The sequence below is a fragment of the Hevea brasiliensis genome, chromosome 17 (genome assembly GCF_030052815.1).
Source record: "Hevea brasiliensis isolate MT/VB/25A 57/8 chromosome 17, ASM3005281v1, whole genome shotgun sequence".
NCBI classification, from domain to species: Eukaryota; Viridiplantae; Streptophyta; class Magnoliopsida; order Malpighiales; family Euphorbiaceae; genus Hevea; species Hevea brasiliensis.
Window position 1 is genome coordinate 22146418 of NC_079509.1, and position 13339 is coordinate 22159756.

A 13339-nucleotide genomic window follows, 5' to 3' on the forward strand; every position below is an offset into this window, starting at 1 on the left:
AGCATGATGATGAACTGACTAGCATACTTAAATCCTCCATTTTCTTAGCAAGGACATTAGTGAGTGCATCAAATTTGGCATTGATCATGTTGAATGGATCAAGCTCATACATTCCAAAGAACTTGCCTTTTTCGAGTTGGAGTTGACCCTCTTGGACTACTCCATAGATGACTGTTCTTTGCTATTTTCTCTAACAACTCATAAGCTTCATCTTCATGCTTAATGATGAATTCCCCTCCAGTTTGAGCATCAATGATTCCTCTGATAGCAGGAGTGACATTTGTGTAAAAATTCTGGTTTATCATCCATTTAGGAATGGCATGATGTGGACATTGTCTCTCCAATTCCTTCCATCTCATCCATGACTCATAAAGAGTCTCATCTTCTCTTGGTCTAAAAGCAATCATTTGATTCCTCAACTCTTAAGTTTTTTCAGGTGGAAAGTATTGGGCAAGAAATGCATCAGTGAGCTGCTCCCAATTTGTAATTGAGTTGTGAGGTAAAGAATCAAGCCAATCCAATGCTCTATCTTTCAAAGAGAATGGAAACAATTTTATCCTTGCTGCATCATCAGATACTCCTGGTTGCTTTTGCATGTCATAGATCATAACAAACTTCTTAAGATGAGTATGAGGATTTTCTGAAGGATGACCTCCGAATTGAGAATTCTGAATCATTTGTAGTACTCCAAAATCCATCTTATAACTATTTGCATCAATTCTTGGTCTTGCTATACTCTCTCTTAAGTCATCAAAATGAGGAAATGCATGATCCATCATACTTCCCTTAGGCACATTAGCATTTACAACTTCTTCACCATGAGCTGCATTTTCATTTTTTCGATCATTTTCAGCATTACCACCACCAATTCTAACTCTTTCTTCAGCCATTTCTTGTTCAATTTCAGCTGCTCTCAATGCTTCTTTTCTTCTTCTAGTTTCTTTCTTGTTGGCTCTACAAAACTTCTCTATTTCAGGATTAAATAATAAGGATGTGTCACTTGTGCTTCTAGCTCTTCTCATAAAAGATTAAAAGTACCTGAAAAAGAACAAACAAACACAAAATGAAAGATAACAAAAATAAAACTATAAACAACTAAAATAATCAAGAATTCAATCTTAAACAAACAACTCTCCGGCAACGGCGCCAAAAACTTGATGTGTCCCAACCGCAAGTGCACGGGTCGTTCAAGTAGTATAGAAAAAGATATCGTTCCCACGAGGAGTTGTGTTAATGATTGAATTTTTGATGTAAAATAAAATATGTTAAAATTGTATTTTAATCAAATTAATAAAAGAAATTTAGGAATTTGAAGCATAAGGGATGAAAATGCAAAACTAAATTCAAACAATGACTAATTTAATAATTCGCAAAATAAAGAAATTGATAATAATGAAAATTAATAAAATGAGATTAAACTAAACACTCAAAAGTAAAATTCTAAGCAATAATCGATGAAGGACGATTCTGGAGTTAAGGGTTCATATTTAAGTCATTTTGGGATTTTTCCTAGCTAGCCCAATCCATGAAATTTATGGGTTTAAAGGAGATTAATTCTAAAATCCTTTGAAAACTCTTTCGAGTGAGACAAAGAGTGCCTTAATTAACTTAATCCTACTTTCGTGGAGTTAAAATTAACCAAGACCCATTAGGTTCTTTAATCAATCTATTAAAACCCTCTTAACCCTTAGTCTATTTCTAGATCTAAGTTAATTAAGTCCAATTTCTTGATTAACTATCACTTGGTTTTCTCCTTTCGGTGCTTCAACCAAGGATTAAGAACATAACTTAATGGGGCCCTTCATTAAGCATGTGAATAAGCACACAAGAAATGGATTAAACCTCATAAATTCATTAAATTGGGACTAAACTACTCAAATCCACAAAAATAACTAAATATTACATCCCTTACTCCAGAATCAAAAGTAAACTACTCACTATCCATAATGCTTACAAGATATAATGAGTTTAAATGGAAATAAAGCTTTAATCTAAGCTAAGGAATAAGAAATTAAACACTAGAAATGTAGAAAAATGTAAGGAAAGAAAGAAATCTGCAAATCTTGGTTGAAAAATGGTGTGGAAGGTGAAAGTGACTCCTCAAATTCTGCCTCTCTTCTCCTTTCCTTTTCTGCTCCTTGTCTCCCTTCTAAAATGGGAAAATGGGACTATTTATAGCATTTTCTGACATGGAGCCCTAAAATGGTATGTTCTAGGAGGAATTATCTGAGGGAATCTTCTGCCAGCTCATTAATGAACTCTTTATGGGACTGCATAAGTGGACTGCATAAGTTATGCAGTCCCTTATGCAGTTTTTGACTGGTTCTGGTTCACTTATGCGAAACTGCATGACTTGGTGCATAGGTTATGCACAATTCCGTGAGAGTGCATAAGGGAGGCGTGAATGTGCATAAGCTATGCAGTCTCCTTATGCACATTTCGGTTGGTTCTGGAACAGTGATTTTTCTCCTTATGCAGATCTGCATAGCTTATGCGGCAAGTTATGCACAATTTGGTCAATGCATATTTCAGCTTGAAAACTTGTTTTTGACATCTTTGGCTGTAGAAGTCACTCCTCAATGGCAAAATTTCTCTTCAGTCCTTCAAAAACACCATTTTTCCTACAAAACAAAGTAAAAATTACAAATTAATCCAAAATCGACAATTATGAAAAACTAACTAATTTACTAATGACATTAGCTAAAAATAACTAATAATAGAATAAAATGGCTATGAAATTAGACCTAAATGACTATGCAAAATGTATGCATCAATTATCAGTACATTTTCCAAATTATTAACTTCTTTTGTGAAAGTCTGTCATTAATATGGTGTATGTTAGTGAGAGTGTTTTTTTATTTTTAACTTTTATAATAAATTAAAGCTATCATTTTCTATCACAAGTCTTCCCCTTCTTTCACTCTGTATTCATTATCAAAAGCCATTATTTTCCACCACAAACCAAACTTCTCATTTATTTTATTATATCTTATTATTTATAAAAACTATTATGAGAGACCTTGAATTGAAAGTTAATCCAATCATCAATCACTTTAAATTACCAATTACTTTAAGGCTCGTTTGTTTCGCTAAAAATTGACACAGGAATAAAAATGAATAAATTTCATTCCCTTTTTGAAAACTCATTTTTTTCATTTTTATTTTCATGAATTAAAAAATTTGATTCTATCAATTAAAGGAATCACAATTTCTCTTTTTAATCTAAGAAATCATAACACAGAAATGAAAATAATTATTTTGTTTAAAGCTATATGCTCGATTTCACCAATACACTTACTGAAATATTTCACTTTTTATATTTTTTATTGTTAAAATAAAATTATATATCTTCATATAATTAATTAAAAATTAAAATTATTATAATAAAATATAAAAATTATATTTTTACATTTCATATTAATTAAAAATAAAAAATTTGTCAAAAATAACTAAAAATAGAAAATAAAATTAAAATGGTCAATAATAATTTCTATTTCAATATGTGAATCAAATTTTACGAAATAAATTATCAAAATTGAATTAAAATTTTCCACTTAGTTTATAAAGAGGTCGATCAATCTTATATTTTGTCTTTAATATATATATTAAAAAAATCCAATTTCTTAATCCAACATAGCTGTTTGATTTGCTTACTGATAAGGCAATAATACAAATTTAGCAAATATTTAAGAAATCGTATAATTTAATTTCATCAACCTGTTACTATCGTAATAAAAAGGAGCATCGCTATTCATCGTATACACAATAACTAATTTATTTCTCAAAATAAAAAATTTTCGCAATAAAAAAACTCTAATATAAAATTTCATTAAGAAAAATAAAAATTAAAAAAATTTACAAAATAGACAAAAAAAAAAAATTAGTTCACCTTTCAAAGTTACAAAAACATCGACCATGTATCTACGGGTTCTAAGATTTTTATTATTATTATTATTATTATTTTAATTTTTTTTTCTTGTTTTTTTATGCATAGCTATAATTATATATGACTTAAAATTTTAAATTTGTAAATATAATTGTTTTTTTTTTAATATTTTAAACAAACGTACATGAAATAAATGTGAATTACATTTTTTGTAGTTAAAAATTGTGAAAGAAATTAAATTATATATTTATAAAACGTCATTTTATTAGATTGATTATTCAAAATCATAATTAACAGATTAAAGAAAATGAATTTATAAAATTTGAGAAATTTATTTGAAATTTAAAATGAATAGAGATTTGTCATTGACATTTTACTAATATTTTATATTTTAATTTATTAATTAAGTTTTATTTTATTGGATGTTGGCTTTTCATGCATTGCATCAAGTGGTTTGCATCAAGTGTTGTTTGGTTTAATTTAAATTTCATCATATTAGTGATACTATTGATAAAAACCTGTAAGAACACTTTGGCTTTAAATTTTTATAATTCATTTTGGAATAAGCTATTGAAATTCATAGCAAATCTATTTTTAACACAAAATTTAATTGAAAATTTTTTTGTTCAAAATGATAAATAATACAATAATAATATAATATAAATTAAGTTAAATAATTGCTCAGTTATCAAATCAATCACTCTAGATATTAATATCTTCTTAATTAAATGATGACTGCATCTCATCATTGTTAATATTTTCAATAAAAGTCTGATGTGGTGTATGTTTGTGAATGTGTTATTTGGTTTTAAAGAATATCATTTTATGTCAAGTCTCTTTTCTTCTGCTCTATATTCAATTATTAAATTCAGTTCGCTCTCCCTTAATTGTCACTTCAACTACTTAGTAACCCATCTAGAGTTTCGCTGGGTCTTACTCGCTGCAGCATTGTGATCATATATATATATATATATATATATATTAAATCTTGAATTATGACCTACTCTGAGTCTATGTGAAATTTTTATATTTAGAGAGTATAAAAAATTATGAGTGAGATCTAATTGTTAAACTTTAATTACCTCTATTAAAATAGTTTAAATCGATTAGGCTTAACTTTTTTCTTATTTATATTTTTTTTAATTTTTCTATAATTAACCAATAGGGGACTCTAACATGTACACTTCTCTTTTAATTTATTTTTTTTATAATAGACCTTGACTTGAATTTAATCATATCCATTGATTACAATATATATTTTCTGTGTAAATTAAATAATTCATATAGATTCCTTTTTAATTAAAAAAATTTTAAAAAAAGGTTATTCACTAAATTTCTCTTACAAAAATATCTATTAATAATAATATAGATTATTCACTAAATTTCTCTAAAATAATTTCATATAAGTTAATTCACAACAGTTTGTGCTGTAACATTTTGAGAGTTTAAATTTATTTAATAAACAATTGATTCACTTTTTAAAGTAAAAAATTTTCATAATAAAAAATTTAAATTTGCAACTATAATTACTTATTAACAAAATTTTATATTTTATGATTGCTTTTTTTTTCTTAAAAAAATATTTTAAATAAACACACATGAAATAAGTTATATTTTTTAAGATCAAAAAATTGTGAAAGAAATTAAATTATAAATTTACAATACATCATTTTATTAGGTTGATTATTAAAAATCATAAGTTAACATATTAAATAAAGTGAAATTGAAAAATGTGAGAAATTTACTATATAAAACTAGTTTGAAATTTAAAATGAATGGATATATTAATATTTTATATTTTAATTATCAATTAAGCTTCATTTTAATTTTCAATTGATATTATTAATATTTTATTGAACATATATGTCTGTATTGTATCAAAATAATAGTTGTCGTGCTTTTTAGTTCAGTTTACTTAAATATTAATGTTGATATATTATTTTATTCATTTTATTATGTATTTTCCAAAATAATTATGATATAGATTTCTTTTGTCTATTTTTTATTAACATTTTACTTAAATATTAATGTTGATATATTATTTTATTCATTTTATTATGTATTTTCCAAAATAATTATGATATAGATTTCTTTTGTCTATTTTTTATTAACATTTCTTTTTTTTGAGAATTTGTTTCTTAACAATTTTAGATGATATATACTATAGATAAATAATAATATATATATAAATAGAATCCGAAATTGTCATGATATTCAATATGAAATCGAACTAGCATTAAGATTCGAAAAAGTTTTAAGGGTAACAACACAATTTAATTGAAAATAATTAATTTGTAGCGTTAAATAATAGCAATAATAATATAACATAAATTTAATTAAATAATTGCTCATTTCTCAAATAATGATGTATGTTTAATGAGCGTGTTATTTGGTTTCAACAAGAAGTCTTCTTCTTTCACTTCATTTTCCACACAAAGCAACATATCTATTTTATTTTATTTTCTTATCATTTGTGAAAACTTTTTTTTTTCTTTCATGAGAGGTTCATAGTATATCATAATATATCATTGATGCAGTGTATGATTATTGAATATGTTATTTGATTTTAAAACTATCGCTGTGACGAAAAGTCTTCTTCATCCTCTTCCATTCTATCTTTAATTATCAAATGACTTTCCCACATAAACCAACACTTCCCTCACTTATGTCACCACATAAATTTTTGGTATTCTCCAAAATAATTATGATATAGATTTTTTTTGTCTTTTTATTTTTTGAACAATAATAATCAAAAGCTATAGTTTTCTAATATTCATAGTCTTGTGTCATTATTTTCCACAAGTCATCAAATCCAATTTGAAGTTCTTAGGTTATTCCTTTCATATGTATGAACCGTGTTATTTGGTTTTAAATGGATCAAATATCAATCAAATGACACTTTCTTTCCTTTTCCCTTGCGACAAGCAAGAAGTAAATTCTCAAAAAGTTGAACTAGTCTATATCACATATCATTTTCTTGAATTTATGCAATTCTGTCAACAAAAAGAAAACAACTATGACCAACTAATAAAGAAAATTTCCCAAACACTAACATCCCCTTAGGGTACAAAATATTGAGCTATTCTACTCAAATTAACATGATATACCAAGTAATCATGCTGATTAGAGCTGTAATGAATTATCCTATTCATTTACATTTTTGGCTTCTGCTGTCCTAATTTTATCTGTTAGATCTAAACTCTCTTCCCAGACTCGATCATTTCTTTCTGGGAATTCAAAAAGAAGGCTACTGCTACATATACAAATTACATGTAATGCTTTATTGTACATCGAAGCATTAAGACAACCTGATAATAGCAGTTCATTGAGTTTTGATTGGGCATTATCCACAAAGAAAAAGACCAAGCAAATCCACACCTCTTACATCTGGGACTTATCAGGTTGCGAAGAGAGCTCCTTATCAGCAAAATGAAGCAGCCTTCTAAGCCTTAAAACCATGTCACAGTGAAATGGCAGTGCAGTCCGTCGCTCCAAATATGCTGGGCTCACAGTCATCCACGATAAGGCATGAAGTTCAGCTGCTATAGACTCAAGAATCAAGTGGATTTCAATTTCTAAGTCTCTAACTTCAGAGCCTAAAGGTCGTCCACCTTGCTTCATAACCCCCCTAGAGATTTTCTCTTGAATAACGTTATTACCCCCATAATAATCAATGAGACTCACAGAAAGAATTGAGGGCCATTCTTCCCGCGAGTTGCTCCTGTAGTCTTTTCTCATAGAAGGTACGGCTTTGGAAACCACAAAGCCCGTTGAGAGGGGAATTGCAGAGCCCTTACTATGGAGGAGATGTGCAAGTGGTGGTGACTCAGCAGTGAGACATGTGGGAAGCTGAAGAGGTGTTGGAGGGAGGAAGCGCATGCTGGGTGATGGAATTAAAATGTAAGACGCAGAAGAAGAACCAAGAGACTTTACAGGAGTAAAACCTTCCAAATAGCCAGAAGCACCAACACCATTGCCACTCTGAGTTCCTCCTGCACAAAATTTGCAATTAATACAGGCATGCAGCATAAGTTTTGAAGTCCAACATGAAACAAAATCCTGCTGTGCACCTTATCCTGTGTACATGATCATACATGCCAAGAACTACCTACTCCAGATTTCAACAAAGTATATTTATGAACAATATTGTGCATGCATGTGATGGACAACTGTGCCCTTTAATTTTAACACAAAAAATGGCAACAAACTGTGATTACATGGTATCTCAGTTATCGCATATCAATTCATCATCACAATAATAATGGTAGATCAAATTACACTATAGCCTTGAGACCATAGTTTGATAACAGACCATCCAAGAGAAAGTTAAAGAGCACTATAACAGCACATACCCCTTTCGTCCAACATCACTTCCCAATTCCCAAAATTATGACTCGCCATGTCAATGCCTTTTAATTGACCAGAACCGACCAGTGTCGCAAATTCAATGTAAAATCAAAATAAAAGTCCAACACAAACTTCAATCCAATGAAAAATATGAGTATGCTTCCCAATTTAAATTTCATAGTCAGCAGCAATTGCAATCTTGGCCAATTCACAAAAATAAATAAATAAATAAAATAAAAGGTAAATATAATCCTAAGAGCAATAACCTAAGGAATTATTAGAGCGTAATTCATGAGCAGAAGATATGAGCAATAATAATAATAATAATAATAATAATAATAATAATAATAATATTGTTTGACAAAGAATTATACCCGTGATTAATAATGTTAACTGTAAATGAAATAAAGGAAATGGAAAACCAGACTATAAGGAGAGACTTAGCTTACCAGGAGATGGTGAATCTGCTTGAAAAACCAAATGTAAAGAATGGTCAATCGAAATTGCAACAAAACTGATGCTCTGAACCCACTGAAGCATTCCCCTTGTGCTGTCAACCACTGTGTGTCCACCTATAAGCTGTTTTCTTGCAGAAGATTGTCCTAAACCACCCTTCATAAAGCCAGAACCTTTTGAGTGAGGGCTGTACATTGGACTGGGTGAGGAAGGAAGAGTTCTCTCTTGCATTAAACTCATCTCCTGTTGTTGCAAGGTAGCCCCATTACTACCAGCAGACATCCCATCAGGCATAGATCGCCGCAGTTGCAGGGGCCATTTCTTCACCTCAGAACCCCCAACTGAATAAATAGCTTTCTGCCATTCTGTCAATCACAAGGCAGAAGACAATTATATTTTCAAAATACGGAGGTAATCAGCAAATGTCTTTAATTAACAGGCTAAACAGATAAACAATAAACAAGCGAATGATGAATTTTTTGTAGCACATTAGAAGGTTCTAAAAGAAATAACATAAACCATATACAAGGACTCCATGGTAACTACAGTTTTGGTCTAATTAAAAAGAGGGGCATTGCCAATAATTTAGAGTGATCACACATATAATATAAATTTTCACTTGGTAATGCAGTAGTTTTCAAGCAGCTAACATAAATGATTAGAGAGAGAGAGAGAGAGAGAAGCTTCCAAATGATGAGGCAATTGACAGTGGTTCAAAAATCAAACATAGAAAAATAATGCCAAAAACCCATACCTAGGTATTCAAGCTCAAAGAAATTTCCAATGCGTGTAATCACAAAATCCCTAGGCTTGGCAGAACCAATATCATGAGAGGAGCAAGCCTGAAGTATCTGACAGCCTTGCTGAAGAACTTGCACAAAGAGGCATTGCAAGCCCTTTGTGTCTTGTCGACTGCTAATTCCACCAAAAGGAAATATATGGCTGTCAAGCAATTCTCCCCGTGCATCTGTCCAGATGCACACTAGCCAACGCCAATCCTCTGTCCATCCATAGCAACAATGTAGGCTCGGAAGAGTCTTTTGGTAAGTACCTCCAACGCCATCAGGCTCCAATCCATCAAGTTGAGAGCTTGATCCAGTATCTGAACTCGCTGCTGAACTGCCACTTTGCATGAAGCCTCCACTACTATCATCAGATAACAGCTTTGAAGATTCTGCAGTTAAATTACCAAAAACTCCAGGTGCAGCTGCATGCTCTAGAGAACCAGGCTCTGAAAGAATAAAAAGTGGCTCAAACATGTAGTGAATTTCATCCTGATGAAAAAGATCTCCATTTCTGCTTGGATCACAGTTTAACCCTCCAGCCCTTGTTTGCCATGAGTTATCCCAAGTACCTGGTCTCAAGCCAGAATCAATTTCACCCTCTCTTGGAAGTGAAGGCCCTCCAAGTCGAGGACCAACACAATCCTTCCATATTGCTGGAATGGAAGTCATTTGCTGCATGACTGGATGAGATCTATTAGACAATGTTGATGACTGAACATCATATGACGATCCTTTCGAAATTCGCCGAGCCTTGTTGTATACAGTGAAAGCAGTCTCTTTAAGAATGACAAGTTCATTAAGTGCAGGACTTGTAACCCTAAAAATGGCATCAACTGTCACAATTTGCAATACCAATTTAGGAACATTAAACCCTGAAAGTACTAGAACATTTGATGGTGATGCTTCATCCACAACTGCTGAGCAACTTAAAGCCTTGCCAACCTGACTCAGCAATAGAGGCCTCCTCTCTCTATCTGATGGAAGAACTGTTGATCCAACAGCAACAGAAGATTCAATGATAGTTTGTAGAACCGCAATAGGTTCGGGAAAGGGGCACACCACATAGATAACCTGAGTGAAGAAACCAAAATAATATAGGGACAGAATCAGTTTTATAATAATAATTAGAATGCTGTTGAATCAGTTTTACAATAACCAGAATTTATTATCATGATTGTGTTCTTTCATTAACATCGCATTTGCAAGAAATTATGTAGCATTGATCATTAGAGGTTCCATATTACAATGACTCGATTTTTTTTTTTTTTAATCAAATTGATATTCTTAAGTGAATTAGATTAAACTTTGCTGCTTTAATATTAAAAAAAAAAAAAAAAGGATTGTATGTATCTAGTTTCACATATCACCCTGCTTTCAAGGGATATTTTGGTTTTTGATATAGAAATTGGATACCCACTAAATTTGGCATCTTCCGGTCAAATTGCAGTTCCACAGTTTGAAAACAAAAGATTGAAATTTTACCTTACTCTAAACATACAAACTGGGTCATATGGAATTCAACTGAAAAGAATTCGATGTGTTTAGAGGTTTTCTTTCTTTTTTTTTTTTTTTTTAATTTGTCGAAGTTCATTCAGAAGTTCCAAATTTAGCTAGGATGATAAAATTATCGCTCAATTTGAGCAGACAAATGATGTAACATATGAAAGGAGTAAATTGTATCAAGCTCAGATGAGTAAGTTGAGCAATACAGATTCTCAAGCTTAAAACTTTTAGATAAACAATGAACCTTCCAGATTACTAAAGAGATGCTTAACAAATTAAATCGAAAACCAAAAACTTTAGCATGGTATAGGTTCCTACCAGAGAGATGCTTAACGAATTAAATTAAAAAATACAGGCACCTTTCATCAATTATGCATGGAAACTAATTTCTATTACTGAAAGGCAAGAACATGTTTGCAACAGTAGCAATGTCTTTTGAACTATAAGAATCAAAGTTATTAGGAAAATTGGAATTCAAGGCAAAATAACTAATGACGGAAAATCAGAAGCAGCCACTTACCATACAAGGACCACTATTTCCTTCTTTTGTGTTTGTTGATATGCAAGGACCAATTTTTAAGGATTTAACAGCCTTTGAAAGAGATTTAAGATAGCTTGTCAAGTCCCAACCATTGGAGAGAGAGAGAAAATAATCACTTATCGAACCCACAAGAGATGTATTACTGCTTTCTATCTTCATTGATTGAGGGCAATCAAGCATCACAAAACCAGAAGTTGACAATTTCCCCGAGTCTATCTCCATTTGGTTTCCCAAACTCTGAGGTTGATGAGTTCCCAGTTTGCAGATCTCATAAACTGAAGAAGAAAAACTCATTGTAAGACCCAAGTGCCAATGACACTTGAAGCATGATATCATGAAGGCATACAACTGAAGTAAACAAATGCACAGAAGAAACACTTTTCTATGCATTTAACCTAACTTGAAAGTGAATATAAAAATCCCAACAACAAAAGACTCCTTTGGTACAAGCAGCACTTTAGATTAAAAAATTGGCTGCAATTCAGTTCCCCAAAAATACCTATAAAAATTGTTATCCAAGTAGAGCTCATCTGATACTTAATATCACCGTAACAAAACTCCTATCACTTTGTTTTCTCATGGAGAACAATGAAAAGCTTCCTTCTCCAAGGGGGTACAATACACTTGCCATAGAAGCATCACCCAAAAAAAAAAAATGCCACTCACCAGTTCCGAGTTGTTGAAAAAAATCAGCAGCAGCAGAAGTAAGAGGATCAATGTCTGGACATATAACACAATAAGAAATCTGCAAAATTTAATGAACAACAAAGTTGCAGTATCATTGACAATCATAGGAACATTCAAACCCCTTAACATAAATAGATCATGCGCACAAAGTTTATATAAAAAAATTGCAAAATACTTCAAGAATCTTACAGGTTTTGGTGAAGCATATGGTTCAAAAGGAGCCTTTTCCCATAGTTGTAAAGAGCTTGCCGATGTCTTAAGCCAATCATCCTGATACCTATTAATTATACAGTTTATTTGCACTATCATAAATACAATGATCACCAAAAGACCAAGATTTTTTTTTTTTTGGGGGGTTGGGGGAGAGGAGAAGGGGTCATAGGTTTTGTCCTTTTATCTCCTTCACATATTGTAAGTTGTTAATAAATGCAACCAACATGGCATTATATGAAGTTATAAGAGAGAGAGAGAGAGAGAGGGAAAAAAAAACCCGCAATTTATTATATGTTGATGTGAAAATTATGATGATAAGGATCAATACCCAACAAGTATAGCAGGGGAAGGAAGAACAAAAAGTGATGGCCTTCGGGAGCATGAAAGCTGCTCTGACTCTATTTCTTGGCTCAATCTCCTTTGGCCAGTATCATCCGCTTTAGCTCCATCCACTGCAGCAACTGCAAAACTGTAAGTCACCTGAAAATTCAAGAACCCAATGAATAAATAATCAGTATACCTTTAAGGCAAGAAGAGGCACCAGCAGAAGACTGGGCTGGGCTCATTGGTTCTCCAACAGATAAACATACAGTGCTTGAAGAATCTTTGCACTCGCTTAAAGTAGAATCAGCCAAAGATCCATCGCATGTGGTACCTACATCACCCGATTGACTGCGGCCCCTGCACCAATCAGTGACAGATAATGGGCCATCCAAATTCTCGAATGCAGATTTTAGGGCTGTTTTGATTTCAGACTGAAGCAAGCTAATCACAGAGGAAGCATGAATCTGGACCCAAAAGAAATATAAAAAAATGAAAAACATATATAAAAAAGGGCACTCTGATCATTGTATGAGGAAGATTGAGGCACGTAGTATATGGTTGACCATATCATCCCACATGACAGATATATGTACAAGG

General features: G+C 31.6%; 1 protein-coding gene and 1 non-coding gene across 6 annotated transcripts in view; one reads left to right on the plus strand and one right to left on the minus strand.

Annotated features, from left to right (window-relative positions):
• The first annotated feature begins 315 nt into the window (after nt 1–315).
• LOC131175695 (small nucleolar RNA R71) lies at nt 316–423 on the plus strand. Its single transcript, XR_009145887.1, has one exon. It is a non-coding gene; the product is annotated as a small nucleolar RNA R71 (small nucleolar RNA).
• Nucleotides 424–6903: 6480 nt separating this feature from the next.
• The window catches only part of LOC110647216 (mediator of RNA polymerase II transcription subunit 13), a 28230-nt gene continuing 21794 nt past the window's right edge, over nt 6904–13339 (minus strand). For 3 of the 5 annotated variants that reach the window (XM_021800940.2, XM_021800938.2, XM_021800939.2), the window contains exons 16-23: nt 12939–13206; nt 12747–12879; nt 12395–12482; nt 12185–12263; nt 11498–11793; nt 9444–10545; nt 8683–9054; nt 6904–7878 (exon numbers count right to left, since the gene is read on the minus strand). In XM_021800940.2, the coding sequence (XP_021656632.2) occupies nt 7268–7878; nt 8683–9054; nt 9444–10545; nt 11498–11793; nt 12185–12263; nt 12395–12482; nt 12747–12879; nt 12939–13206 (2949 nt within the window). In that variant the 3' untranslated portion in view covers nt 6904–7267. Of the gene's footprint in view, nt 7879–8682; nt 9055–9443; nt 10546–11497; nt 11794–12184; nt 12264–12394; nt 12483–12746; nt 12899–12938; nt 13207–13339 lie in introns of all 5 variants that reach the window. The other 2 variants (XM_021800943.2, XM_021800941.2) reach the window with 2 other exon arrangements.